The 27,794-nt window shown below is 34.3% G+C and overlaps 1 protein-coding gene across 3 annotated transcripts in view; it reads left to right on the forward strand.

Moving 5' to 3' along the window:
* Positions 1-27,488, forward strand: part of LOC118200858 (uncharacterized) — a 103,826-nt gene extending 76,338 nt beyond the window's left edge. For all 3 annotated transcript variants that reach the window (XM_085821667.1, XM_035372839.2, XM_085821666.1), the window contains exons 2-3: positions 11,054-11,132; positions 16,882-27,488. In XM_085821667.1, coding sequence (XP_085677793.1) covers positions 11,063-11,132; positions 16,882-25,619 — 8,808 coding nt within the window. In that variant the 5' untranslated portion in view covers positions 11,054-11,062 and the 3' untranslated portion in view covers positions 25,620-27,488. The remainder of the gene's footprint in view (positions 1-11,053; positions 11,133-16,881) is intronic.
* The last annotated feature ends 306 nt before the right edge of the window (positions 27,489-27,794 follow it).

The following is a 27,794-nucleotide window of genomic DNA, read 5'->3' on the forward strand; positions in this document are numbered from 1 at the left end:
GCGTGTTTGCCGTCAGGCTACTTTGCTGTTAAACCTACTACGCTCGGCGCGTATTCGAAAGGTCCAGGTTCGAGTCCCAGCGAGGGAATTGCTCATTTTTCACTTCTCCAGTATTTAAAAAAAAAAAAAAAAAAGAAAAAAAAAAAAAAGAAAAAGAAAAAAACTGATGACTCCAGAGTAGCGCCCGAACTAAAAGGTAGTGGATGATGATTCTTCACCACCAGGATTTAGCAATTGTGTCCCCTAATCCACAGTCGCCCTTTGAAAGAGGAGTATATAAGGTATTTTCTCCCTCTTTTCTGCATAACTTCCGCTCTGCGCGTATTCGAGATGTCCAAGTTCGAGTCCCGGCGAGGGCACTACTCATTTTACATGTTTTCTACTTCAAAAATCCGAATGACTTACAGGGTCTTTTACACCCTTCCCAACTTTCTGTTATATTTAGGACTTAATGATAAGTCGCTTATCGTTTGCATAGAGTTTAACTTTGGATGATATCCAAAAGAGTTAAACTTTACGGTATGAATAATGACTACATTTCTTTCTAATTCAACAGGTAAAAAGCGACTAGACTTGACCTCTGTCGAGGGCTGTGTGCTTGAGGAAATTTCTTAACGAAATTCATGAATGTCTTAATTTTAGGTTAAATTGTAGAAGAAGAAAAAAAAAAAAAAAAAATATGTGAAGAAATTATCTAAAAATACGTAATAATTATTCTTAATTTGTTTGCTCGTTTAAAATAATTTATTTGCTAAAAATTTGCACCGGTATTTAAACCATACACTAATGCAAATTATTTTATATACAAGGATAACTTAACTTCAAATGGCAAATATTATTTCTATAGATAAGAACTCACCAAAAATCTTTCAATTACCTCATATGCTTATTGAGTTTAATGAACATACTTCTAATTTGTTTCGAATTAATAGTAATTTAATAAATGCAATAATTAGCTTAAATGATGATTCAGTGTACTTAACAGCATGAAATTATTTTTCTCTCAGTTCTCTAGCAACATGTATTCCATATTAGGTTTTCTTATGATGGATGATAGTCTAGTAACAATGATAATCTCAGCGTATCAGTTTTCAGCCACAAATGGATAAGGTACTTCTAAAGGTCATTATCAGCGCAGTGAGGAAAACAGCCATTACTGGGAATAAGAAATAAGACTCTTATTATTCCCGAAATGTATTCTTCCATGAAAAAAAAAAAACATGTTAATGAGCTTCAAGAATACGGTTTCGGCAAAATTTTCAAAGAATTAATCTCATTATGTAGATCATTATATTAATATCATCGACTGGAGAAGCTCTTTGAAAGGTGAATTGTAGGCTAATTTTGGTTACCAGTTAGTGGCATGAATATAGGTGTTACGAGAGGACGCCAACAGGAGAAGTAGCGATGTAGCTAACAAGGTTATTAATTTGGCTTTGCTAGGGTTCTAGAAGCCTCATATTTTTAAGTTTAAAAGGCGCTGGGGATTTATTTTGCTTTTTGGTTTTTTTCTCACCTTATGACGACATTTCAGAAGCCGACGAAAATGTTGCTGTATTAGTGAGTTGTCATATGAAATAGTGCCCGAAGTACCGCAAAAATTAACTTTCAGCATGTTATTTCATCAGATTTTAAGCAACAGAGAAATTAAATCATTCTTGTAAGATATTTAGATATAACTCTAATAAATTAACCCTCTACCCCTTTCACTTGGTTTCGGACTCGTGTCAATTTCGTATTCAGCGGTCTTAATTAATTTTCCGCTGGTGAGGTTTAAAAAAAGTTTTTTTTTTTTCTTTTGATTTATTTGATTACGGCGAAGCACACAAGGACTATCTTCCTTAGGGAAGGGATGCCTTCACGCGGGACTTTAAAGGAAACTGTCTCGTGTACACGTTACACATGGGGAAAACCACGAAAATGCGCATGCGACCAGCCCGTTCTAGCCGGGACTAGAACCCCGGTCCAAACTATCTACTGCTCGACCGCTGGTGGGCAAAAAAGAAAAGAAAAGAAGCACAAAAGAAAAAATAGAAAATTTCTGAAGCTACAGCGCTAAAGTAGCCGAAATAAGAGAAAATTTGTCTGGTTTAAAGAAATGTTGGACTATCTCAAATAGTACTATTAAAGTTCTCGAAGAACTCATGCAGCTAGCTAAAGAAATAGACTGCCATATCCGATTTGGATAAAATCCAAATGTGTCTAAAAGTTGTAGAATTTCTTGAAAAGCTCAGCGAAGAAGAAACAGAAAACTGGCTTGTAGTTTTCGGGAAAGAAGATACTCCTCCTGCTGTTCGTACATTAGCTGAAATAGAAACCATTTTGGCGTGTTTTTTTTTTTTTTTTCCATTGAATATATTTAAAGATATTTAGAAAACAAACATTCATAAATTTCATTTATCTAGTTGTTGGAAATCTTATTCGGAATCTTGTATTATTTTATTCAAAAAGAGAGAAATAGTTTTTAATATAAAACGATATTAAAATCCTTAAAAATAGTTAATTTGCTATGTGCAGCAAAAAAAAAATTGCTTTACTATTTTCAGTTATATTTTATGAAATTTGCTCTTAAGAGACGAATGAACTACTATAGAAAATTATCTGTAAAACCTTCTGCTTTCCAGTAAGTACTTAAGAAAAGAATCTGACTAACAAAAAAAGAAGAAAGTAAAAGTGTTTCGTGCAGACAATTGCTGTTCGAAAAAGTACTTTTATCTTAAAGTTTCGTGCAGAAATTTAAACTATACTCGACTTTCCAATATCTTAAATTCTATAAACAGTAAGAAAAAGTCTCATGAGACTCACTTTGCCTTCAAATTTCCCATCTTTTTTTTTTTTTTTTTTTTTTTTTTGCATTGCTGTGGGCAGAAAAAGTGCAGAAAGACACGGTGTAGCTATAAAGTAGCAGATTTGTGTCGTCTATGGGCGAAGAAATGTCTTTTCGTATACAGTAATTTTATTTGCAGTGTAAAACGAATAAAAGCGTAAAAATGCTATAAAAATACATTTAAATTTATGGCTATGTTATGTTGGTGTTATGTTCATTTTTGCAGAAAAAAACTACAACCAGAATAAAAACTTATATTTTAATTCATCGTAATAGATTTAAAGATTTTTTTTATTTTTTCTCACCATTTGCCTTTATCTTTCATCTGTTAAAGCGGTAAATAAGTGTTAATAATAACTGATTCTGATTGTCATTAGATAAGGATAGAACATTCGAGTCTTTTTTGATGACTCTTTGACTCTTGAAAATAGATTCGAGATTAAAAAATTTAAATATCGTGGCTTTTTTTTTTTTTTTTTTTTTTTTTTTTTTTTACGTGAAATAGCCGCGTTTATTTGTAACTTTTATTTTAACCACCATGTTATTTTTATGTTAATTCTTTTCTGTCTCGGCTATGATCAGAATATCAGTTAGGTTCAGTATAAGTTAAACAGCGAGGATGAAAGAAATAATTCTAGGAACCTTCTAGTAAATTTATTTACCCTGAGGAATCTATATGCCTATACCCGATCTGTGTTTTTGGTGAGTAACTTTCGCATTTGTTTGCTCACATACATAGAATACACGTTTAGCTTAAGCCAGCAGACTTAGCTGTTGACAGTTAACGTCTGCGTTGTACGTATTTAAATATCTGAATTACGGATCTCTCACAAATATTAGCTGACAAGATCTCCCCCACTCGGGGAAAAAAAAAAAAAAAAAAACTTTTACGACGCCTAAGTCAGGAGACGCAAATATCTATCAATGCATCAGCCCATACAATGAGCGAAGTGAGTAAACGAGTAAGGAAATGTTGAAATTATATCCATGTCGAATTGATGTTTTTCACGAATTAAAATAAATTGATTACCTTAATCGTATATACTACTGTCAATGATTGAAGGACTTTACTGGGGATCACATCATTGTGATGGACTAAGTATTGTTTTCCAATAAAGTATTTTTCACACGAATGGTTACATGTGTTCGCAAAATTATCGAACATGCAGCTCTGAAAATCCCCATCTTTTTGTGGAAACCCACTTCCAACTTCAGAAAGTTGGTGTCTGACGTGCCATATCCAGGCGGCGAGTGGTAAAGCCCGTTTTTTTAAACACAATGCATAGTGAAACTTACCAAAATATTATAATACATTGTTTGTTGTAATCTTAGAACAAGAGGAACGTCGGTTCTGGTTTCAGCAGGACGGCGCAACTTCGCAAGCTTCCAATAAGTGAGACTGTGGCTATGTTGAGAAATTTCTTTCGACACAGGATTATTTCAAAGCGAGTGTGGCGCGTCAGATCTCCAGTCCGAACTACTTCTTGTGTAGTTTTTTTGTAGATATACAATCAAAATCAGAAAGGTATATAATCAGAATCCACACACCTTATAAGAGCTGAGGCACAGCATCACTGTGTAAATTAGAAGTACAACTGTAAATGTCCTCCATAATATCGCAAGAAATTTGGAAAACGGTGTTAATATTTGTATTCAAGAAGAAGGTTATGATTTTCAGCTTTTGCTTTAAGAATATTACTTGTATATGTTGTAGACTGCATATTTGTGCTCCATACCGCTTTTAAATCCAACGCACTGCATTTGCTAATGTGCTACGATATATAGCTTTTATTAACCTTTTAGTTAAATTGTACGTCTTGTCTCTGTTCTTGGACTTTTGTTTACAAAGAAAAAAATTCCTGCAAGCAAAGGAAGAGTAAACAGGTAAAATTAAACAGCTACTTAGATTTAACTTTACACATTTACAAAAAATCTGATATGGACACCACATGACTTCCTTGCATGGCCTCATGGCCTGTTAAATTATACTTTTTTTTTCCCCCTGCACTTCATTTAAACTTATTTCCTCGAATTTCATTAGAAATGTATTTCAAAATATACGATAGTTTATAAAATCTCAGAATATCTTCATTAAAACCTGCTACATACAGAAAAGCATAAAACAACAAATACAGTTAAAAGCAGTTAAAGAAAAACAATTTTACAACTTCTACCCCAAAACAAGAAATTCGTTCAAGCGGCAAGAAGACCAAATTTTCGATGCACCAAATTGAAAGTTAACTTATGGTCCCATTGTGCAAAAAGACACTGAAGTTGGTGCATCTACGGCTTAATTCACTATTCTATCAAGAATTTTTACTGCGGCCGCATTAAATTTTTATATTCATGATAATTCTACAATTATTGCGTGTAGATTAACTAAACGCATAAAAACCTCCGGGTAACTGTAATATATATACATATATACGTATATGTTTGGTGCGGCCGATTGCAACGAAAAACTGATGTGCACAACTACATGTTATAGTAGTCCATGCACAAAATTTCAACGGCTACTCGTTTTAGAGTTATGAGAAACATGTACATGCGTACAGACATCACGAAAAAAAAATCTCTTCTGAATCAATTTTAAATCCATTTTGCTATCGGTTTTGGAAAAAAGGAGTCTTTTATTTTGTACTTACAGATGTGACGCAAAAAAAAAAAAAAAAAAAAAAAATCATGCAAATGTATCCGAGAGCGGTCAAAATAGACATTTTCATTTAAATGTGATACCCAAAAGTTAGAATACTTCCTTTATTTCTTACAAGGAAGTACAAAATAGAACACGATTGTTACAACTTTTAACTGAATTTCTTTTGCTGTATTTCCTGGTACTCTAAAAATACGTAATTTTAGTATTTTCAAGAAGTCCTAAAATAAAGAAGAAATCAAGAAGAAAATTCAAGAAGTCCTAAAATAAACAACATTTTATTTTCCACTTTTCTGAAGAGAGCTTTTTACTTCATATTTAATACAATCTTTGCTATTTCTTGAAATAATCCTCCCCCTTCTAAGTTTGCATTGATTTAAAAAGATTTTTTTTAAAAAAATTCTAAAAAGAAATTCAAACTGTTCCTCATTTTCAATTATGGTGATGGAAATGAACCCCAAAATTGCAGAATTTTAATTGTAAGAAGCTTACAATTAAAATTTACTAAATTTCGTTTGCATCTTCTTAATAAATATGGGCATTTTAGGAATTACGTTCTTAAATTTGTTTTTATTCAATGCCGATTTCAAATGTCGCGTTAATAGAGACGCTTATGCGTAAAAGTTTATTTTTTTCTATTTGTTCTTACATAAAGAAGCCTTTCCAGAGGCCAAATAATTCAGTACCTCTGAAAACTAGAAGCTCGACCCAGATTGAAACCCTGGCAAACGGGGCTCCTTACATGGTTGTTTTTTCCCATGTATAACGTGAATACAAGACTAGTTTACCTTAAAATTCCTCTACGAAAGCATCCCTCCTTTTCGACAAATCCTTTTCTCGTGTAGTTTGCCGCATCTAAATATCCTAACCTTTTACGTAAAAGATTTGACAGATTCAAGAATTTTATATGAATTGGTGTTGAATTCGGCCCACCTGTATTGTTACATGCGTTCTAGTAATTAACAAATGCCAGCTATTATTTGTTCATTCCTGTTGATTTAATTAACTCTTGAAGATAGCACAAATGAATAATAAATATAACTTAAGATGCTTCACAAATGCTCATCTGTGAATAAACACCTCAGACTACTTCAATATGGTAATAACACTCCATTGATTTTGAAGTTGTCCTTGATTCAAGATGTTTATTGACTGCGTTAAGCATTCAGGATGAGGCCAGACTTGTTTTGCATATTTTACTTAAGAGAAAAAAAATACGTATATTTTCCAGTGAGTGCCCTAGTTCACATGCATTTTTTTTTCGAACCGAATAAAAATGTGACTTAAAATAAAAATGTGAAAATATTCACATATTTTTCTGGCAAGTAACAGTTCTTCTCTAGAATGAATGTCGATCAAGTAAAAGTGATATATCTGTTACTGTAAACTTTCGAAGACTGGCATTTGCAGTTTATTGGTGCATCTTAATTTAACAGCTTAAGACGGTAAAAATCTGAAAGATGTAAAATCTGAGTTGTAATCGTTGAGATTTATCTATAGATTGTGGTAATTGGGAAATCTCTCGATACCAATTGGCAAAAGGGAATTCAACGTGTTTCAGGCTGATCCTTTTTCTTAGTTTATTTCTTAGTTTTTCTTAGTTTTAGTTTATTTTTAAGTTTTCCTTTTGCTTAGTTTATTTATATGATAAGAAACTTAAAACAAATGCTTTTGTTAATATTTATCTGATATGAAAGCTTTCATTCAGAAAACTTAACATACTACATAGTACTTATCCTTAGCACTCGTTTCATACGGTCACCTAAATATTTATTTGAGAATATCATAGATAATTTTAATTTTATCAATTCAAATTTTTCTTGAGTAATTCTATCATGTAAAATTTCTTTTATTTCTTTCTCATGGATATTTTCTATTAAAAGGTGTCCACATGATAAAAATTTAGTATCCCAAAAAATCCCCTTTAATCAATTCATTTAACGAAGCGGAATCATATGAGTCTGCGATTAACAGTGTAAAAGGCATTTAATCATAATATTTATGATCTTTGAGGCATCCTGTAGCAAAAAGTAAAACTACTGCAAAATAAAATACAAGTAAACGAACCAAGTCACATATAAAATAATAATAATGAGAAAATAGATTATTAAAAATCATATCTATATGCAAAAACTATTTAAAGAGGAGGAAAAGCCCATACCATCTGTTTTTAACATAAAGTTAAAAAATACATTATATTTTTACGCGAAAAATACAATTGTTTGTCATTTTGTTATAATCATACAATCACAATAAATTTGTACAATTGGTAAAAATTTCTGGCAAGCTTCACCGACAGTTTTAGAAAGATCATGTTCGAAACCAAGGAAATTATAATTTTGAGAAATCTTAATTTAGAGATACAAAGAGCTTCAAATCTTATAAGCACGTAAATTTCTTGATATTAATAAAAAATTATAAAAATATATCCTCAAAATTATAAGTTTTCAGAATTATATATTTAACTCTGATTAAAATTATGTACTGAATTATAGTAAATTATGTGCTGAATTCTAGCTAAAATTATGTACTAAAAATTACTAAATATCAATTAAGGCATAGTGGTTACTGAGATTTAACGCACATTTTTTAAATGAAAGATAGGTAATTTTAGCAAGCAGCACTTATTTCGAGCAGCGGTATTGTTGAACTAAAACAAAGAAAATTTTTTTAATAATTAGTGTTGTTCTTGTTCACGCGAATACAAAAGCTGACCTGAATTCAGACAGGAAGTTTAGTTCTTAGGTGTTGGCGAATGATGGTGTATTACCTCGAATGCTGTTGCCTTTTACTGTTAACACGCGTGTCACAAGTTTGCATAATTAATCTAGGATGTAGAAGAAGCTACATATTATTGTATAGTTGCTTTTAATATTGTGGTGATGAGAGTAAATGCTCATTTTACAGTCTAATGAATCCAGTATTTCCATAAACTCTAAAGCTTGGGCGTAATTCCAAGGGCGTAAAAGTTCTCTTTTGAGAAGTTATTTTTCAAAGAGTAGAAAAGAAAAAGATTTAATATAGCCTATGTTGACAACCAAGATAAGTTTTTAAGTACTACGCAGAATAGCATTAAAAATAATAATAAAAATATAATGATTTTAAATTAGTTTTATACGTTACAAAAAGAACAGGCTGAGAAAAACAAATTATTATTATTTAACCATATGAGATCTAAGAAGTTTAGCTATCCTTTTCTAATCAGATTATTTTTTCTGCAGCGTAACTCCGTTGTTGATTGTCAGAAAGAATCACAAATTTCTACTTTCGTATACAATTCTTATTATAAATTGTGCGCTTTTAATGGTCAAAACTTTTAGCATGAAGAACAAAACAGTAAGGAAATGGATTGATTACTAAACAACCAATATAGCTTCTGAAAAATTATCCCCAAAATGGAAAAAAAAAGTATGTATTTTGAATTAGTATAAAATAATGTGAAGTCTCCTTAAAATTTAACCGAATGTTGCATTTGAAGCAATTCATAACACATGTAATAATGGAATCGATATCGTGAAAATGTTGTTCAGTTTTCTAATATGGAAATCCTATTAAGACTTTGCTCAGATCATACAACTGAATTATTTAATTACTACTATTAATTAAACTAGCGAAGGACCAATACTCTTTTAATCTATCGTTTTACTTAATTGAATCTGGCCGTACCGTTTTCATTCCCATTCTGCAATTAAGCTTAATTATATCTATGTTCAATATTAACGAAACTTCAAGCCCAAGCAAATACCTAATTTAGGTACAATAAGCAGCTCGAAATTTAACCATAAAAATTGCAAATTCCACTTTTACAGCCAATTAATTTAAATAATTCCTCGGGTTAAAAACTTCGGTTCTTAGTAAAACCAGTTAGAAATTTTATGGATACATAAAGTTGGATGATAGATAAATCCATTAGTTAAACTCATATTATGCGTCTTCTGGTCAGGCAAATGTTACCTAGAGCTGGTTACTGTTCTGTATAGCTGATTTAGTAAGGATGGAATACAGTCACGAGTTGAGCCTTAGCCGAAACTCAAGCTGTCACAATGGTTTTGACTAAAACCTTAGTTTTGGTTATATTGCATAGTCCCTTATCTTGGATACTAGGGATCCTCCTTTGGCGCTGCTATTGACTCGGATACAAGCACCCGAAATGGAAAGGAGAATTGAGAAGTTCACTAGGTTAGAAAAGAATCAATTCAGTCTATGGAAGTCAAGTTCAGCAAGTCTTGTGAGGCTGTCAGACTTAGCAATAGCACAGACAACCAAAGCATACACTAAAAAGTAATTATTGTAAAATCAGTACCGAAGGATTCCCAAGAGCAGCATATTTTACTCCTCGATCTAAAATGTTCCGTATGATATAATACTGCTAATAGCTTAGCCGCTTAGTAGGTAGGTTCAAAAGAACCGGGTTCCTCATTTCGCCAGTCCGAAACATAACAGATTTCTTCTCGGCATCCGTTCAGTTTAAGTTGATAATTTGTCTACGGAAGTAGCATTTTATGGGGAATTTTACGATTTACTCGGCGTTGCAGCAACCGTTTCCAACCCTGAAACTTCTTTAGCTGATGCTTGTAAAAGTAGAGCATAGCAGCAGCTTATAAAAGTAGAACATACCAAGCTTTAGGCAGCTCAATTGATATGATGTGAAAAATGTATTTAAAGTCGGACCCTAATTAAAAGAAAAAAGTTATTTTAATTGAAATTATAACAATATTTTTATATTCATTATATTGAAAAGTTTACTTTTGAAAAAACTCAAAACTAGAGCTTTCTCTTTTCAAATAGATAAATAAATCCTCTGTGCTTGTTAATTTATATGCAATTTCGGTACAAAAATTAGAAATAACTCGAATTTTTCCCTAGCTTTCGGATTAAACTGTGGTTTACCTTCACGATGGTTTCAATGTATTGCTTATATTTTTAAGTACACACATTAATTAATAGAATAGGGTAAAATGGTATGAATATTAATTTTAGTTATCTTAAAGACAGAAATCTTCTCAAGATTTAAATTTCAAAACAAAGATCAGAATTTTAAAAATTAAACAATCGTACTTTAAACTGGTTTCTTGCATTAATTCTTTTTATAGCTTTTAAACAGCAATTTGTTCAGGGTTTTAACTCCATTGCAAAGAGCACGGTTTTAAGAATTAAACAATCCTATCTTAACGAATCGCTTGCTATCTTTCATGTTTTCTTCAATTATTAAATTTTTAGTTTTGTAAAAGTTTTCTTCTTGTAACGTTTTCTTCTTTTAGTTGTAAAAGTACTTCTTGTACTCTAATTTTGATGTTCAACCTGTCAATATGATTTTAAATGAGATTTTAAGACGAGTTACTGAGGTAATCTTTTTCTTCCTTTTAAATGCTTTTAGTAGTAGTGATTATTGCTATACTCACAATCAAAATTAAAGCTTCAAGTCCAGTATTTCATGTAATATGTTCGGATGTTCTAATAACTGTATTTATAAGTTAACATAAAGAAATATAATTGTGGATAGTTTATTACTGTCTTCAAATAACAATTAATATTGTAAGTGGTTTCTGATGGTCTATATATTTTATTTTCAGAGCTTCGTCATGAAACTCCTATGTACATTACTATATTTCTCCATAGCCGTTGCAACAATCAACGCTAGGCACAGAAAAGGTGAGTTGAATTTTTGAATATTTAAATAATTATTCCATTAAACTAAAGCATCAAATTATTTCGCTGATATATTTGAAATCTTGACTTTTTCAGACGAATGTATCCCTAACAGATATATAGGTTACCCGCAAATTTTAAAGTTACCCAAATTAATTTAAAATACAAAGCTCATTTTAAGAGATAATCTGATAAGTCTTTTATTCATTAAAATCAAAAAATCCGAATAAATTCTAGTAACAATATAAAGATTAAGATAAATTCTGGTAACAATATAAAGGACAATACTAAAAGGACTAATCCTGAACATTTTTTCTGAAGCTAAGATGCGAGTAACGCTCCAGAAAATCTGCAAATGGCGCTAATTAATTCCACTGTGATCTAAATCGTATTCAAGGATTTGAAAATGCAGATTTGATTAACTTTTTTCCTTGCTTAAGATTTGAAAATACATATATTCTTAAAATTTCAAAGCATAAATAAACTTCAGTTAAAAATTTTTGCAATATGGTGTGGTGTATTTAATTATGGCAAAGCACACTAGGGCTATCTGCCTAAGGGGAGGGATGCCTTCGTGGAGGTCTTTCTAAGGGAAACTGGCTCGTATACACGTTACACATGGGGAAAACCACGAAAACGCCCATGCAGCCAGCCCGTTCGCGTGATTCGAACCTCGAACCGAACTACCAGTGTTCAGCGACTTTACCGCTCGGCCGCTGGTGGGCCAATTTTTGCAATAAGTATGCTAATAATATATATTTTTGCATATAATAATATAGTATAATAATACATATTTTGGCAACATATTTGGAAGTACATTTATATGTGAACAAGTTTCTTCGCAGTTGAAAATTGGTAAGTCTAAGAACAGAACCAGAATGAATAATCAGCATCTGAAGATTCTTTCTAGCAATTTTTCTCCAGAATTAGAAGGTTTATCCAAATGGAGCCCTGGTGAAGTACTTTAACTGAAAGTTGTAGTGAGAAATAAAAAAAAAAAATGAGAATAATTTGCACGCAGATATATGCAATTTTCCCGTACACGTTTAAAAAATTAATGATTTATTGAGAATTTTGTCACCATTTGTTCTCATATTTTGTCCCACTTAGTTTACGTATTTTAGTTTGAATTGAAAGTAGTTCTTTAGAAGTTAATTAAAAGCATTAGAATTATTTGAAATAAATGTCAGCCTGCAAATTTGTTTAAATTACAAAGTGCAACCATAAGAAATTTCATGTAGATACTAGCTATAGATTTCACATAGAAAATAAATAAAAATTGTGTTTATTCCTTAGTGTCATTATTATTATTATTATTATTTTGTATGTATGATATAAATATTTAGTAAATAAAATTTAATATTTAGTTTCGTTGAAAAGATTTTATTAAAAAAGTACTTTTCGTATTAGTTAAAAGAAATCGGTTCGTCAACTACTTTTAAATCATGCTTTCAGCTTGTATGTTATTTGTGTTTGAGACTACTGCTTTATCCTCTAACATGATCAGCTTGGATGTCACCGCCTTTCACTTTTAAGCAGCTTTCCTCGGATATTTTCTGTGCCATTCGAAGTATATTGCAAGGCTTCTTCTTCAAAGAAATCGGAGAAATAAGATATCTTCGGGAGACAAAACTAATATGGCAGCTTTTAGCGGGTTAGTCTTTGTATTCATCCAGAAATAGAAAATAGCGCACAATGTTGTTGTTGTGACTTATCTCTCGTTTGATATCATAGCAAGCCCAGTGAATTCAACGTGGCAAGAAGGCAAAATTCCTTGCCTGTCGTTGGGCACCATACAGATGACAGTACGACTTTTACTCAGTTCCACCCCCAGTTTTGAAGGACAGCATCCCGGGTTCGAGTTTCTCCCTCTTCACTCTTTCCCTACCGCCAACCTCTCGAGAAGACTTTCAGCTTGCCGTATATTTAGAGTGACCCCATGCCACACAGACAGTGTACGAATATCTATGGCTTCTCCGGGATTCGAAACCGAGCTCTTTGTTACGGCAGAGTCACTAACCACTATCCCGGTTAGGCAGCACGCGCACGATGTTTTTATTTACACGCAGGTTTGTATTTCATCTGAAACTAAATATTTAGCTATTAAGGACTAACTTATATTAACTAAACTCAGTGGCGCAACAGCCCTTGTGGGCCACGGCCTGCAGTGCCCCGAAATCTGCTTTCTTGACCTTGACTCTCGGAGTTCATCAGCATATGACCTGGGCAAGTGGTCAGCTTGTCGCAGAACCCCTGGTGTTTAGTCTCCAAGCGAACTTGGTACTCATTTTATACACCCAATCAAGGGATGAAAGGCTGAGTCAACCTTGCCTAGCCCGGGGATCGAACCCCAGACCTGATTTATATTAACTACTGATGGCTAAACATTATTTCAATGTTACTAATAAAGCAGTTCGTTGAAATTTTGGTGGTTTGACATTCCCTTATAATTAAAACTGGCAGTGGCAATTCTTATTTCATTAATAACGAAGCACGCTGTTGAAATCTAAAAATTATTTCTTATGTGATAACCTGTGAGTTTTGCTTCCATCTAAATGTAAGGAAATTATGCGTTCAAATCATTTATGACTTCTCTAATGGTATCCATGCTATAAATTTTATCTTTTGTACTCATTTATCAGTACATTTTCAGAATCCGTTTTATCTTTCTTGATATATATTAGCACTTTTCTGTTCGTTACAGATAACATCGTTATTCTTACTAATTCCACCGTGATTCTTACTAATAGCATCAATATTCTTACTAATTCCAGAAATGATCAGTTTTGTGTGAAGGGAAAAAAAGGCTTGTAAGCTATTTCTTCCCGATTGACACACTGAAGAACGAAAAATTAACGGTAGTAGATGCTGAAAAATTTTCTCATAGACGCTTTTGCAGCTTCTTTTCTGCGTCAAAAATCATGCAGTTCCTCATACTTCGTCATTGGAATAATATTTAAATACTGGAGTTTGCCTAAACGATAAGCCTACGCTTAAGCATCATACTCATTATATTATTAACCAAATTCATATTCCTGTTATGCGTTTATTACTATGTTAATTATTCTCAACACGAGTTACTTAAAACATCCATGCTACAGTTATAATTTCCTTCCAGACAGAAAACCTAGACAATTCATGGGAGGCTTAATACTCAATCATAATGTCTTATTACTTCACCTATATTAAGCACGTTTGAAAAAAAGTTCTTCCTTAGATAGTTTTAAGGTCTTTCAGAATAAGCCGTACAAGTCATTAACGATGCTTTATTTAATCTGCTGTACATCTTATAAATAATTGTGTTGCTATCTATGTTATTCTGGAGAATTTCTCCATTTCTTTACTTCTGTTGAACATTCCCGTATCTTTGCTAAGTTAAGATTATTATAAATTATGATTCTACTCAGAAACTTTTAAACAGTCTCAGAACTTTTCCCAGAATTATCGATGATAGTGTTCTGCCTTGGCTTGTGGTATTATTAAATATATTTCACCATCCATTTTATAATCAGCTTGATAATTTATTATTATTATTATTATTATTTATTTTACTTAAGACCACGTTTTTCTCAGATGTATTTACTTGCCACTTTTTTGATTAATGCGAAATTTTTGAAATCTTTTTACTGTGTAGACACACATGAGCTAAAGCTGAATTTATCATATATTGATATTAATATTTACGAGGTTTATTAAAAATAAAGAAACACATTTTGAAAACCTAAATTTAACCTTCTGGTATAAAACATCAAAAGAAATGCACAGTGTTAGTTACAAAGACAAAATCTCTGTTTATCTTATTATCCATATAATCCATATGAAAGCCCTGTTTTTTTAATTACTGCTATAAACTTTAAGAGATTATCTGCAGTCCATTAAGAATTGTTCAGAAAAGCCCTTCCATTATGATGCTTATTTTTTTTATGAGACTGCATACAATGGTTTAGATTGCTACTGAATTTTTACTACTGATGCTTGTGAATTTCAGTAACTTCATTGCAGGAAAAAAAACGAAATTCCCGAGACAATCGTTGGACATATTAAGAAATTTCGCGGCCTGAGATTTGTATTAACAGTTTTGCGAAATATTTCGCATCCCCTGAGAATTTGATACTAACATTTCGTAAAGAAACACGTTAATTAAATAGCAACAAAAAATTACTTATACTCAGCACGTAATTTACTGCATATATTCATCTATCAAACTTTGGTAATACAATCAATGAATTTGTGGTGTTTTGCTGGTAATTAGTCCAATAACCCTCAACAAACCTAAAACGTGTCTTAGAGACTTATCATTATGTTCAGGTTACAACAAAGTTTTGAGAAGGTTTAAATAATCTTTTTATTTAAATAAAATTTAGGACAAGAAAGCACTCTCTTCTGTTAACAATATCAGCTAATGCAACTAAACAGAGCAGTGGAATTTAAGTTAAACACGGAACAGTAGTCAAAGACTTCACAGTTAATTATTACTAGAAGCTGGTTCGGTCTACCGGAGCGTCAAAGTGTTAGCAGCGATATAACGCACAGCCTAATAATTGAAACTATCAGAGCTGGCAGGAAAGTAACGCATAGCGTGCAAGCAGAAATAAAAGGAAAGTAACACATGCACGCTATGTGTGCAGGAAAGTAACACATAGCGTGCAAGCCAGAAATTCCGCTCCATCTTAAAACCACAAAACCTCAGTTTAAATACTGGCTAAATCATTTGCATGCTGGTGAGGAAAACGGAAAGGAGAAGTTATAGTAAAGATCCAGAGATAAACTTGGTTAATTCAATTAATAATCTGATAAAGTTATTTGAGTTAATAATTTTTACTAAAAAGAACGGTAAATAGTACTCTGCAAGTAGCATATTTTTAAATTAAAAAATAGCCTATATTGAAATTATTTGTGCACATTAAAAGGCGACAGAGAGCTAATTTTTGACAGCTTTCTTAAAAAAGACTGAAAAGGGTAGCGGTTCCAAACTTATAACTTTGGAAAAGGCAGCTTCTACTATTGCCAGATTAGAAAAACTGACAAGTAAAAAACTTAAGATTCAAAATTTGCAGTGTAAATAGAATTATTTGCAGAACAATTTTCTCATACTCTATAGAAAAAGATGTTAGCATGCAGTATAGAGGAATATTAAAATTACTTAGAATGCGTGAAACACTAACTACAATAGAAATAAAATGATATGTTTCATATAAAATGTACAGGGACAGTCGACATTCGTGGAAAAATTTTATACTCGCAAGAAATCTCTTAAAGTAATCGAAAACAATCACAGAAATAATATTAAAAGCAATACAATATTTAATATTCACCTTTCCAGAACTCAGAATAATAAGATAATTATTACTGAATAAGTTTATATCAGCTTGCAAACGATTTAACAGCAAAGCATCTAATTAAAGGATAGAAATAATATTGAAATCAGCATTATCAGGCGGATGCAACTTGTGAACCCATATATTAGGTATGGGTCTTGGATGTAGCAGATGCATTTTTGTGCCATTGCATACTGTCGTCCATGGTTGAAAGTCATTGATTTTATTCATTTCAGTTTACGTACTCACATCTGTAAACACAATTATTATTTGTCGACAATGTCATACGTTCTTCCATATTCAGACGAAAGAGAGTACACGAAGTCAGAATTTTTGGAAAATGGTGTTTCATATTAACACTATTTTCCAAAAAAAATCTATTATTTTGTGTATTTTATGTCCATTTTTAACAAATTCTCCTTTTTTTCTTTCAGAATGGAAAAGGGTAGATCCACGAAAATCGACTCGGGAACTTCTCTTACCTTTTTACCATTCATTAAGTCCAGCTTGTAATAATGGAGCAGGATTTTTTCGTGATCCTTCTGACTGCCACCAGTATATTCGTTGTGTTGATGACTTTGGAAATGGCCGAAGATTCAGCGTTTTTGTTGGACGATGTGAACCAGGACTTGTTTTCGATGAAAATATTAGTGCTTGCAATTGGCCAGAATTGGCTGCCCCTTGCAGCGATGCACCAGAAAAGATCAGAGAGACATTTAGCAAATTCAAACCGAAAGAAGATGAAGTGCAACTTATATTAGAAGATAATGTAATTTCGGAGCAATCAGATGAACAAAATATACCATATCCTGTACAAGAACAACTAGCTGAAGAGCATCAAGATTTTAGTAATCAGTTCGTTCAAGAACCCCAGTTTTTTGACGTCACGTTTTTTCAAGATCAAAGGAATCATCAAGATTCTCAAATCCTCTCAAATATACGTGAACCCGGAACTGAAGGAAGTTTTCACGAAACATCTGCGAGTAAAGAATCTCCTATGAAACCTCAACAAGAAACAGTTCATGATACTTCAGTTCAAGAAGATGCACTTGAAATGTCTGAACATCAGAATTTTCAAGAGCCCATTGTTCAGCAACAACAGCAATTAACTCACGAGCAATCTGTTTTCCAAGAGCCAACAATTCAACAAAAAGAACAGTCAGCTCATAACCAAGCCGTTTTTCAGAAACCATTAATTCAGCAACAAGAGCAACTACCTGAAGAACAACCGATTTTTCAAAATCCTGCAGCTGAAGAACAAGAACTAGTTGCTCAAGAAATGCCTGTCTTTACGGAAATTGCTTTTCAGGATAAAGAAACAGATCTAGGCTTTGAATCATTTCAGAAGCCAGCAGGTGTACAAGAACAAACTAAAAACCAAAACGAAGGTCAAGTACCACATCAGCAACCAGCGTCTGAAGCGGAAATAAACCAAATTAGCCATCAAGAGAAGCAAGAAACAGTTGGTGCTTTCCAAGAAATTGTGGATGATGAAACACATCAAATAGAAATCCAGTCCAACGAAGGTTATAAATCACAACAAGAGCAGTCTCAATGGTGGATCCCTGATGAAAATACCTCTCAGCATTCTGCACCAGAAATACAAACTGATGACAATAAAGGAAAACCAATATCAGAATCTGTAACGGAGAAACCTATTTTATGTTTGAGTGAAGGATTTTTCAGTCATCCCGAGAACTGCAGTCGATTCATCAGATGTGTGAGAATCGATCAATCAGTTTTCGCGATTCATTTCTTCGAATGTCCACATCAGTTAGTTTTTAGTGAGAAGGATAGCTCCTGTATTGTTTCCGACGCGCAAAATTGTAGGAAAAATAATAGATCTAAAAGACAAGTAAAGAATGCTCCCCTAGAATGCAAAGCTGAAGGATTTTTTAGGCATCCTGCTGATTGCAGATCTTTTTATCGTTGTGTAAAACAACCAACAGGTATTTATGAAACACATAGCTTTTCATGTCCAGATACTTTAGTTTTTGATGAAGAATACGCCACATGCAATTGGCCTGAAAAAGCTCCTCCATGTGAAGAAATTGGACAGTCTTACAAAACTACTGGTAGGCCATCTTATCAACCTCCGACTACGGTTACAAGGCCATCGTATCGGCCTCCGGCGACGGCTACAAGGCCATCATATCAACCACCTGAAAGAAATACAAGGCCATCATATCAACCGCCTGAAAGAAGTACAAGGCCATCATATCAACCTCCTGAAAGAAGTACAAGGCCATCATATCAACCTCCTCAAAGAAGTACAAGGCCATCATATCAAACTCCGACTACGACTGCAAGATCATCATATCAACCACCTCAAAAAAGTACATCGAAAATCTATCGATCAACTTCAAAGCCCAGAAATGATTTTAATGATAATTTAAATCCTTTAATACCAGTACGAGAATATACTACTCAACGTACAACTCTAAAAACGAAATATGCCACTCAACGAACCACCCAGAAACCAAAATACACTGAAAAGCCCGTAACCGACAACTATGGCGATCAGAAATGTAAAGATCCTGGATTTTACCCTCATGAAAAAGATTGTAATAAGTTTTATAAATGCATCAAAAAGGGTGACTATTTTGTAAGATATGAATTAAGTTGTTCACCTAATTTTGCATATGATGAAACTACATCAAGATGTGTTGCTCAGAGGTACGTCAGTTCATGTAGTCGCCGAAGAACGCCTTATCCGCCAAAACAAGATGATGAAGAGATATCTACAACTGAATCCTCAACGCCTGACAACACGAACCAAATTGACAGTGATGTTTCGTGCACTGAGGAAGGTTATTTTCGACATCCTGATGATTGCAATCGTTTTTACAGATGCGTCGATTACAATGGTGATGGGCAGGAGTTTGTGCGTTATGATTTTAAATGCCCCGAAGGACTTGTTTTTGATGAAACAAATAGCGTATGCAATTGGCCAGACGAAAGTGCACCTTGTGACGGAAAGGTAGAAAAAGACGATGATAAAGATTCACCCAGTGAAGGAAAAGAGTCTGGTGTTTCTTCCACGACAGAAAAAAGTACTACGGTAAAGGCCACAGCTGCTACCACCGAAAGCTCTACTCAAGAACCTTCAACGACATCTAGCAGCTCTATAACTCCTGAAGATTCATCGACTGGTGGTGTAACTACTGAAGATTCTGGATATGGAGGTTCTGAGTCCAAGGACAGCACAAAAGAACCTGGAGAAAATAAAAAATCTGGCACATGTACTCAAGAAGGTTTCTTCAGAAATCCTGAAGATTGCAATAAATTTTATCGTTGCGTTGATTTTAATGGTGATGGACAAGAATTCGTGCGCTATGATTTCTCTTGTCCAGAAGGTCTTGTTTTTGACGAAGTCAATAGTGTATGCAATTGGCCAGATGAAAGTGCTCCCTGTGATGGTACCTCAGGCAATAAATCTGGAGGAGGTGGGCAAGATCAAGGGGAAAGTTCTACTTCTCGATCTACTTCCCAAGAAGACAGAGAATCAACTCCTAAAGACGAAAGTACAACAAGCACATCTACTAGTACCATTCAAAGCGGTGGAGATCAAGGGGAAAGTTCTACTTCTCGATCTACCTCACAGCAAGACAGAGATTCTACTCCTAAAGATGAAAGCACAACAAGCACATCTTCCAGTACTACTCATAGCAGTGAAGACGATTCAATAACTTCGTCAGCTGCTGTAGAGAGTACAACAGGAAAGACTACGTCTGCTTCATCCAGCACGCAAAGCAGAGATGAAAGTTCATCGTCCGATGAAAGCTCGAATAGAGGTGAATGCACTGAAGCTGGTTTTTTTAGAAATCCAGAAGATTGCAGCAAGTTCTATAGATGCGTTGATTATAATGGTGATGGACGAGAATTTGTGCGTTATGATTTTTCATGCCCTGAAGGATTAGTGTTTGACGAAGTCAATAGTGTATGCAACTGGCCAGATGAAAGTGCTCCTTGTGATGGTACCTTAGGCGATAAGTCTGGAGGAAGTGGTGATGATCAAGGGGAAAGTTCTACTTCTCGATCTACCTCACAACAAGGCAGAGAATCAACTCCTAAAGACGAAAGTACAACAAGCACATCTACTAGTACCATTCAAAGCGGTGGAGATCAAGGGGAAAGTTCTACTTCTCGATCTACCTCACAGCAAGACAGAGATTCTACTCCTAAAGATGAAAGCACAACAAGCACGTATTCCAGTACTACTCGAAGTAGTGAAGACGATTCAACAACTTCGTCTCCATCAAAAGGTGTAGAGAGCACAACGGGAAAGACTACGTCTGCTTCATCCAGCACACAAAGCAGAGATAAAAGTTCAACGTCCGATGAAGGCGCGAGTGATGGTGAATGTACAGAAGCTGGGTTTTTTAGAAACCCAGAAGACTGTAACAAATTTTACAGATGCGTTGATTACAACGGTGATGGACAAGAATTTGTACGATATGATTTTGCATGCCCTGAAGGATTAGTTTTTGACGAAGTCAATAGTGTATGCAATTGGCCTGAACAAAGTGCTCCCTGTGATACAAGGGAAGGAAACGGTAGCACGAAAGCTGAGAAAACAACTACCGACTCTTATCAAACAACAAAAAGTACAACTGAATATCCTTCAGAGGATAGATCAACTGAATATCCTTCAGAGGATAGATCAACTGAATCTACTTCTTTTACAACAGATTCATCTACTTCGAGAACGCAGACGACTAGTAGATCAACGCAGCCTCCCTCTACAACGGAGTCTACGTACACTACGCAGTCATCCCCGTCAACTAGTCGTTCAACGCGCAAACCAACCCAGGCTCCTCCGTCTACGACAGAATCTACTTATACAACAGAATCATCTTCTTCGGATAACTCAGCAACGGGTACATCTACTGAAGCTTCAGAATCGACATCCAGAGGAGTTTCAGAAAGCGGTGGGGATGTAGAATGTACAGAAGAAGGATTCTTCAGAAACCCAGAAGACTGTAATAAGTTCTACCGTTGCGTGGATTTTAATGATGATGGGCAACAATATGTAAGATATGATTTCGAGTGCCCAGAAGGTCTTTATTTTGACGAAGTAAACAGTGTCTGTAATTGGCCGGAGCAAAGTCCCAAATGCGAAACTAATGCTGGTAGAGAAAGTACTTCAGATAGTGGAACCTCGACTTCACAAAAGGAAGACTCTTCTTCAGTTGGCACACAAAGCACAACGCAACAAACTAGTGCTGCATCTTCAGAAGCCTCGACTACTGATAGTTATACAACGAGTCAGAGTAGTAGTACTTACTCAACAACGACTCAAAGCAGTAGTACTTATTCAACGACAACTCAGAATAGTGAATGTGAAAAGCCAGGTTTTTATAGATACCCTGATGACTGCACTAAATTTTACCGATGTGTTGACGAAACAGGAGACGGTAAAGGTTTAGTACGTTATGATTTCAAATGTCCAGATGGACTCATATTTGACAATAAGAACAAAAAATGCGATTGGCCTCATTCTGATACATCATGCGAAGTAGATTCTTCAACATCATCTGAGAAAACTACTCAGCCCACGAAGGATTATACATCATCCACTGCAAGTACGACGCGTTCCTCAACAACAGCAGGTACTACCAGCGGTACAACTTCTTCAACTTCTTCATCATATGAGGAGTGCACTGAAGAAGGTTTCTTTAGAAATCCGGATGATTGTAGCAAATATTACCGTTGTATTGATGAAGGCGATGGCACTTTCACAAGAGAAGATTACGCGTGTGCTGAAGATGAAATTTTCGATGAAGAAATGCGATATTGCAATAGGAAAGGTTTAGCGCCTCCTTGTGATGGAAGTACTACCGAACAGGCAAGCTCTTCACAGTCTCAAGGAACAACAGGAGGTACAACAGCAGTTTATCCGACGGAAAGTTCTACAAAAGGGGAAAAATCTGAATGCAGTAAGCCAGGGTTTTTCAGATGTCCTGAAGATTGTAATAAATTCTATCGTTGCGTAGATGAAGAAGGTGACGGTCAGAATTTAGTACGTTATGACTTTAAGTGCCCTGATGGTTTAATATTTGATGAAAAAAATAAGAAATGCGATTGGCCTTCTTCGGAACTTACTTGTGATACTGATTCTACAACAACATATTCGACTCAAACCACACGAACATCTACCTCACAAACATCAAAACCACAAACAACAAAAGATTACACAACTTCCACGAGACCATCGACAAGTGGAACTTCTGGAACTACTTCAGATGTCACTTCAGCTAGTGGTGAATGCACAGAAGAAGGATTTTTCAGGAATCCTGATGATTGTAGTAAATATTATCGTTGCATCGATACAGGATATGGAACTTATACTAGAGAAGATTATGCCTGTGAAGAAGATGAAGTTTTCGACGAAGAAATGCGTTACTGTAACCGTAAAGATTTAGCACCACCTTGTGACGGTAGCACAACAGGACAAACATCGTCTCAAACAAGAACTACCACTGATAAAACAACTTCTGTGTATACCACAGAAAAACAAACTTCTACATCTACAACACAGAAAGCAACAACGGCATATCCAACGGAAAGCTCTACAGGAGGCAGTAAATCAGATTGCGAGGAGGAAGGATTCTTCAGATGCCCTGAAGATTGTAATAAATTTTATAGATGTGTACAAGACGGGGAATATTTAGTGCGTTATGACTTTAAATGTCCTGAGGGACTGATATTTGACGAAAAAAATAAAAAATGTGATTGGCCATCTTCAGAACTAACTTGCGATGACAATTCCTCAGCAACATCTTCAAGCTCTTACCCTAGTACAACAAAGACGACTGCTTCTTCTGGAAGTACATCCTCATCTGGGGAGTGCATAGAAGAAGGATTTTTCAGAAATCCGGATGACTGTAGTAAATATTATCGCTGCATCGACGAAGGAGATGGCACATTAACTAGAGAAGATTTTGCTTGTGAAGAAGATGAAGTATTTGATGAAGAAATGAGATATTGCAATAGAAAAGATCTTGCGCCTCCGTGTGAGGATAGTCAGCCATCGACTACAAGATCCAGTAGTACTAGCACATCAAAAAGCGCAACTACAAGACCCAGCACCAGTTCCACATCTGAAAGCTCGACTTCGAGGTCCTCCGATAGTACCACAAAAGAAAGTTCTACTACTGAAGGCTATGAAAGTACAGGCGGTACATCCAAGAAAGATTCTGAGTCGGGAGATTGCGAAGAGGAAGGCTTTCATCGTCATCCAGATAACTGCAGTAAATTTTATCGGTGCGTTGATTTTAAAGGTGATGGCCAGTCATTTACACGGTATGATTTCGATTGTCCAGAAGGTTTAGTTTTTGATGAAGATAATGATGTCTGTAACTGGCCATCGGCAGTACCATCTTGTGAATCATCCACAAGCAATGATCGATCTACATCTGGTAGTCCTGATTCCGGAGTTTCAGGAACATCATCGAACCCCCAGGAAAGCAGTCAAACCACTTCATCGGGAGCATCAACTACAGTCCAAGAAGGAAGCGAGACTTCTTCAACAACCGGAGATGTATCTCAAGACTCTTCATCAACGACTGTCACTGATCGGCGATCGACAACTCCAAGAGATGAAGATTTTTCATCAACGACAACTAAGGATAGACAGTCGACAACTTCTGAAGACGCAAATCGTAGCTCAACTGGAACAAGTACTAGAGGCACATCTGACGGTGGATCTTCTGAGAACATAGAATGCACTGAAGAAGGTTTCTTTCGACATCCTGAAGACTGCAGTAAGTTCTATCGCTGTGTAGATTTTGCTGGAACTGGAGAATCATTTGTTAGATATGATTTTGATTGTCCAGAAGGTCTTGTATTTGATGAAGTAAACAGTGTCTGCAATTGGCCAAATCAGAGTCCAGGATGTGAAAGTGGATCAACCAGAAGAGGCAGCGATGAATCGTCAGGAGCCACACCATCTGATGAAAAAGTCTCAAAAACTACTACTGAAGGAATAGATACTACTAGAGATGGCACAAGTACATCTGAAAGTTCTTTCTCCTCTTCGGGAACAGATAGTTCTAGAGACGGCACAAGTACATCTGAAGGTTCTATTTCTTCTTCGGAAACAGATAAAACAACAGAGAGTGCAACTTCCGGGACAAGTTCTGGAACGACATCAGCAGGAGATTTCCATTGTAAAGAAGAAGGCTTTTTTAAGAATCCTAATGACTGTAAAAAATATTACGAATGCAAACGAGATGATGAAACTGGGGAATTGATTAAAATAGACTGTGAATGCCCTGAAGGGCATGTTTTTGATTCTGAAGGTTGGTACTGTAATGCTAAAGAACTAAGTCCACCCTGTGACGAAGGTTCTTTCAGGTGTACAGAAGAAGGTTTCTTCCGTGACCCCGAAGATTGCACTAAATACTATCAGTGCAATAAGACAGGTCCTGGAAATGATGATTTCACAAGCGAAAAATTCCAGTGTCCAGATGGATACGTTTTTGACGAGAATGGTAGATATTGTAATGCGCCTGAACTGAGTGAGCCATGCGATGAGACCTCAGGTTCTACTAGAATTACTAAAAGTGATGAATCAGTATCATCCACAACATCTGCTACAACTTCCTCCAGCGCATCATCAACTTCATCTTCTGTTTCGAAAGGTGACTGCACCGAGGAAGGATTCTTCAGAAATCCTGAAGATTGCTCTAAATATTATCAGTGTTCTAGAAATGAAGATACAGGTGAAATAGAAAGGACAGACTTTGCTTGTCCAGATGGCCGAATATTCGATGAAGGCCCAAGTTACTGTAATGATCCTCAACTGAGTGAGGAACCATGTGAAAGTGGAAGCACAAGTACTACACGAAAGCAGACAAACGCAGGAAACGCCGACTCTTCTACAAGCACTGCAGGGCAAACACCAGGATCGACTAGTTCTAGTGAAGGTTCCCAGGCAGACAGCAGAAAGTCAGGTGGAGGTCCTCAGTGCTCACAAGAAGGTTTCTTCAGGCATCCAGATGATTGCAATAAGTTTTACAGATGTGTTGACTTCTCCGGTTCTGGAGAATCATTTGTTCGATATGACTTTGATTGCCCAGAAGGCTTACATTTTGATGAAGTCAATTCTGTATGTAACTGGCCAACAATGACTCCAGCTTGTAAATCTGAAAGTAGCTCTTTTCTCTAAAAAAAAGGCCATCTATGAAATAGCCAATAAGACTATTCCTAAATCCTGTATATATTGTGATTAAACGTGATTTAGAAATATTCATGAAGGAGCAAAGTACCGAAGAATTTCATATCAATATTCAAATTGTCTTATTGCCATAATGTTAAACAGCAAATCGTGTTTTTATATTTAATCTATAGTACGTTCTTTCAATTTGTATTTAATTGTGGTTTCTTAAACTAGTCAACACACGAATGTTAAAAATCCTTACGCGTTTGAATATGTTTTACTTGTAAGTATTCTTAACATTCCGTTTATAGGAACAAACCATCATATGCAAGACAATAAATTTTAATCACATAAACTACAGATTTACTGAAATCAAACTTGATGCTTAAAAACATGCTGTTAAAACATACTTAATGCTTACAACAAAAAATATTGATTTTTTTTTTAATTTGAAAAGTTTCAGTTGCGATAATATTTTAAAAGAAGATATCATTTTATTATTTATTGCTCAGCTATTATTTGCTTTAAGTTCAAAAGTTCTTCTACTTTGCTCTATATCGTGATCATGTTTTCAGGGTTTTTATGATAGTCCTTAAAGTGCCAATCTGTCATCTTTGATGTGCAGATATGGGTTATGGTTCATTTTATTTATTTATTTCATTATTTATTTTTTTGTGTACATTCTTTTCGTCCATTTGTATCATTTCTTTCAATCAAAATAACTGACACTGTTACAGAATTTTTCATATTTTTACTACGTTATTAAGAGTCTAAGAACAGTCTAAAACCTAATAAAGAAAGCGATTCGGATAAATATGCATTCATTACAAATACGATGTGTGTACTTGGCATTCTAAAAGAACATAATATTCGTATTAAAAATAAATCATTTCTATTTTATTTACTTCTCACAGTTTAGAGAGAAATCATTTTTTACGTGCATAAAGATTTTTTTATGTGTGCTTTAAGTACTGGAAAAATCAAGTTTTATCACTGTTCCTTTCGCAAAGGTAAATGTTCAAATGACAACTTTAATATTAAAAAATTTTCCTTTAAATTTTTGTCAATAATTTAGTCTATGTGCAGTATAGTTAATTGGAAACATTATTGTAAATTTAGCTTAAACTTTTAACTGTATGTAAATGAATGGTTAATTTAAGTAATACATTTCTACGCGCATGATGTGTTGCACAAATGTATAAACACATAATGCTTTGCATTGTATGCATTACTGCTCCTGAATTTGAGCGTGTATGTATAAATATTTATTGGATTGCCGTGTATCATAAGGAAAGCATAAAATAGAAAACATCACTCGCAGTGTCAGTTATTTCGATGAATGTTTAAGCATTTTGATATAATTCTCTCTCTCTACTTGTGCATATTATATTATGGTTCAAGATAAAATGTATTATATATTAAACAGAGAGATGAAGGATTTTATGTGGAACTTTGCATGTTAATTTAATTTATGAATATTAGTGTACATAAGCATATCTGATAACGATAATAGAAGATAAAAAAACTAATTATTTTCATAACGTATTAAAAAATTGATAAATACTGTCACAATAAAAATTCTAAACATTAATATAAGTCTAGAATGAAATTGTTTTGTCACATATTGTATGTGAAAATAAAACTTAAATATATGATAAGCTCTACTTTTCCTCTAAAAGAAATTAATTTTTTTTTTCAAAAAAATGAATAACTTGCTAACCAAAGAATGGAAAGTTGTGTAAATGCCACCATGTATCTAAATGAAAGTGCCTTACATTTTCAATAAAACAGTATGTTCTATTTTTATGTAATAGAAAGAAAAAGTAATTGCAATTGTTTTGTAATTTACCAATCATCCAAATAAAATGGTTGCTTTGATTTCAGAATATTTTCTTTCACACTAAAAGTTACTTTTATGCATCACATAATTTTAAACATACGAATATTACAACAATAAAAAAGGTTACATTAAACTACGTGTTAATTATATACTTTATTCTTAAACATCGAATTAAGGCAATTAAAATTAAAAACATGATTAAATGAAACTCGATAAAAGTCGGATTTTAGAACGGCATAGCAACTGAATAGCAATCGGAGGGCCACATGCGATCCTCCAATGGATTTCTGATTGCTCTCTTTTTTCTCCTATTTTATTCAATTTTTAACGTCTGAATTGAGAAT

The sequence above is a fragment of the Stegodyphus dumicola genome, chromosome 8, assembly GCF_044657685.1.
Source record: "Stegodyphus dumicola isolate Sdum_Otavi_A_Nest chromosome 8, ASM4465768v1".
Lineage (NCBI taxonomy): Eukaryota > Metazoa > Arthropoda > Arachnida > Araneae > Eresidae > Stegodyphus > Stegodyphus dumicola.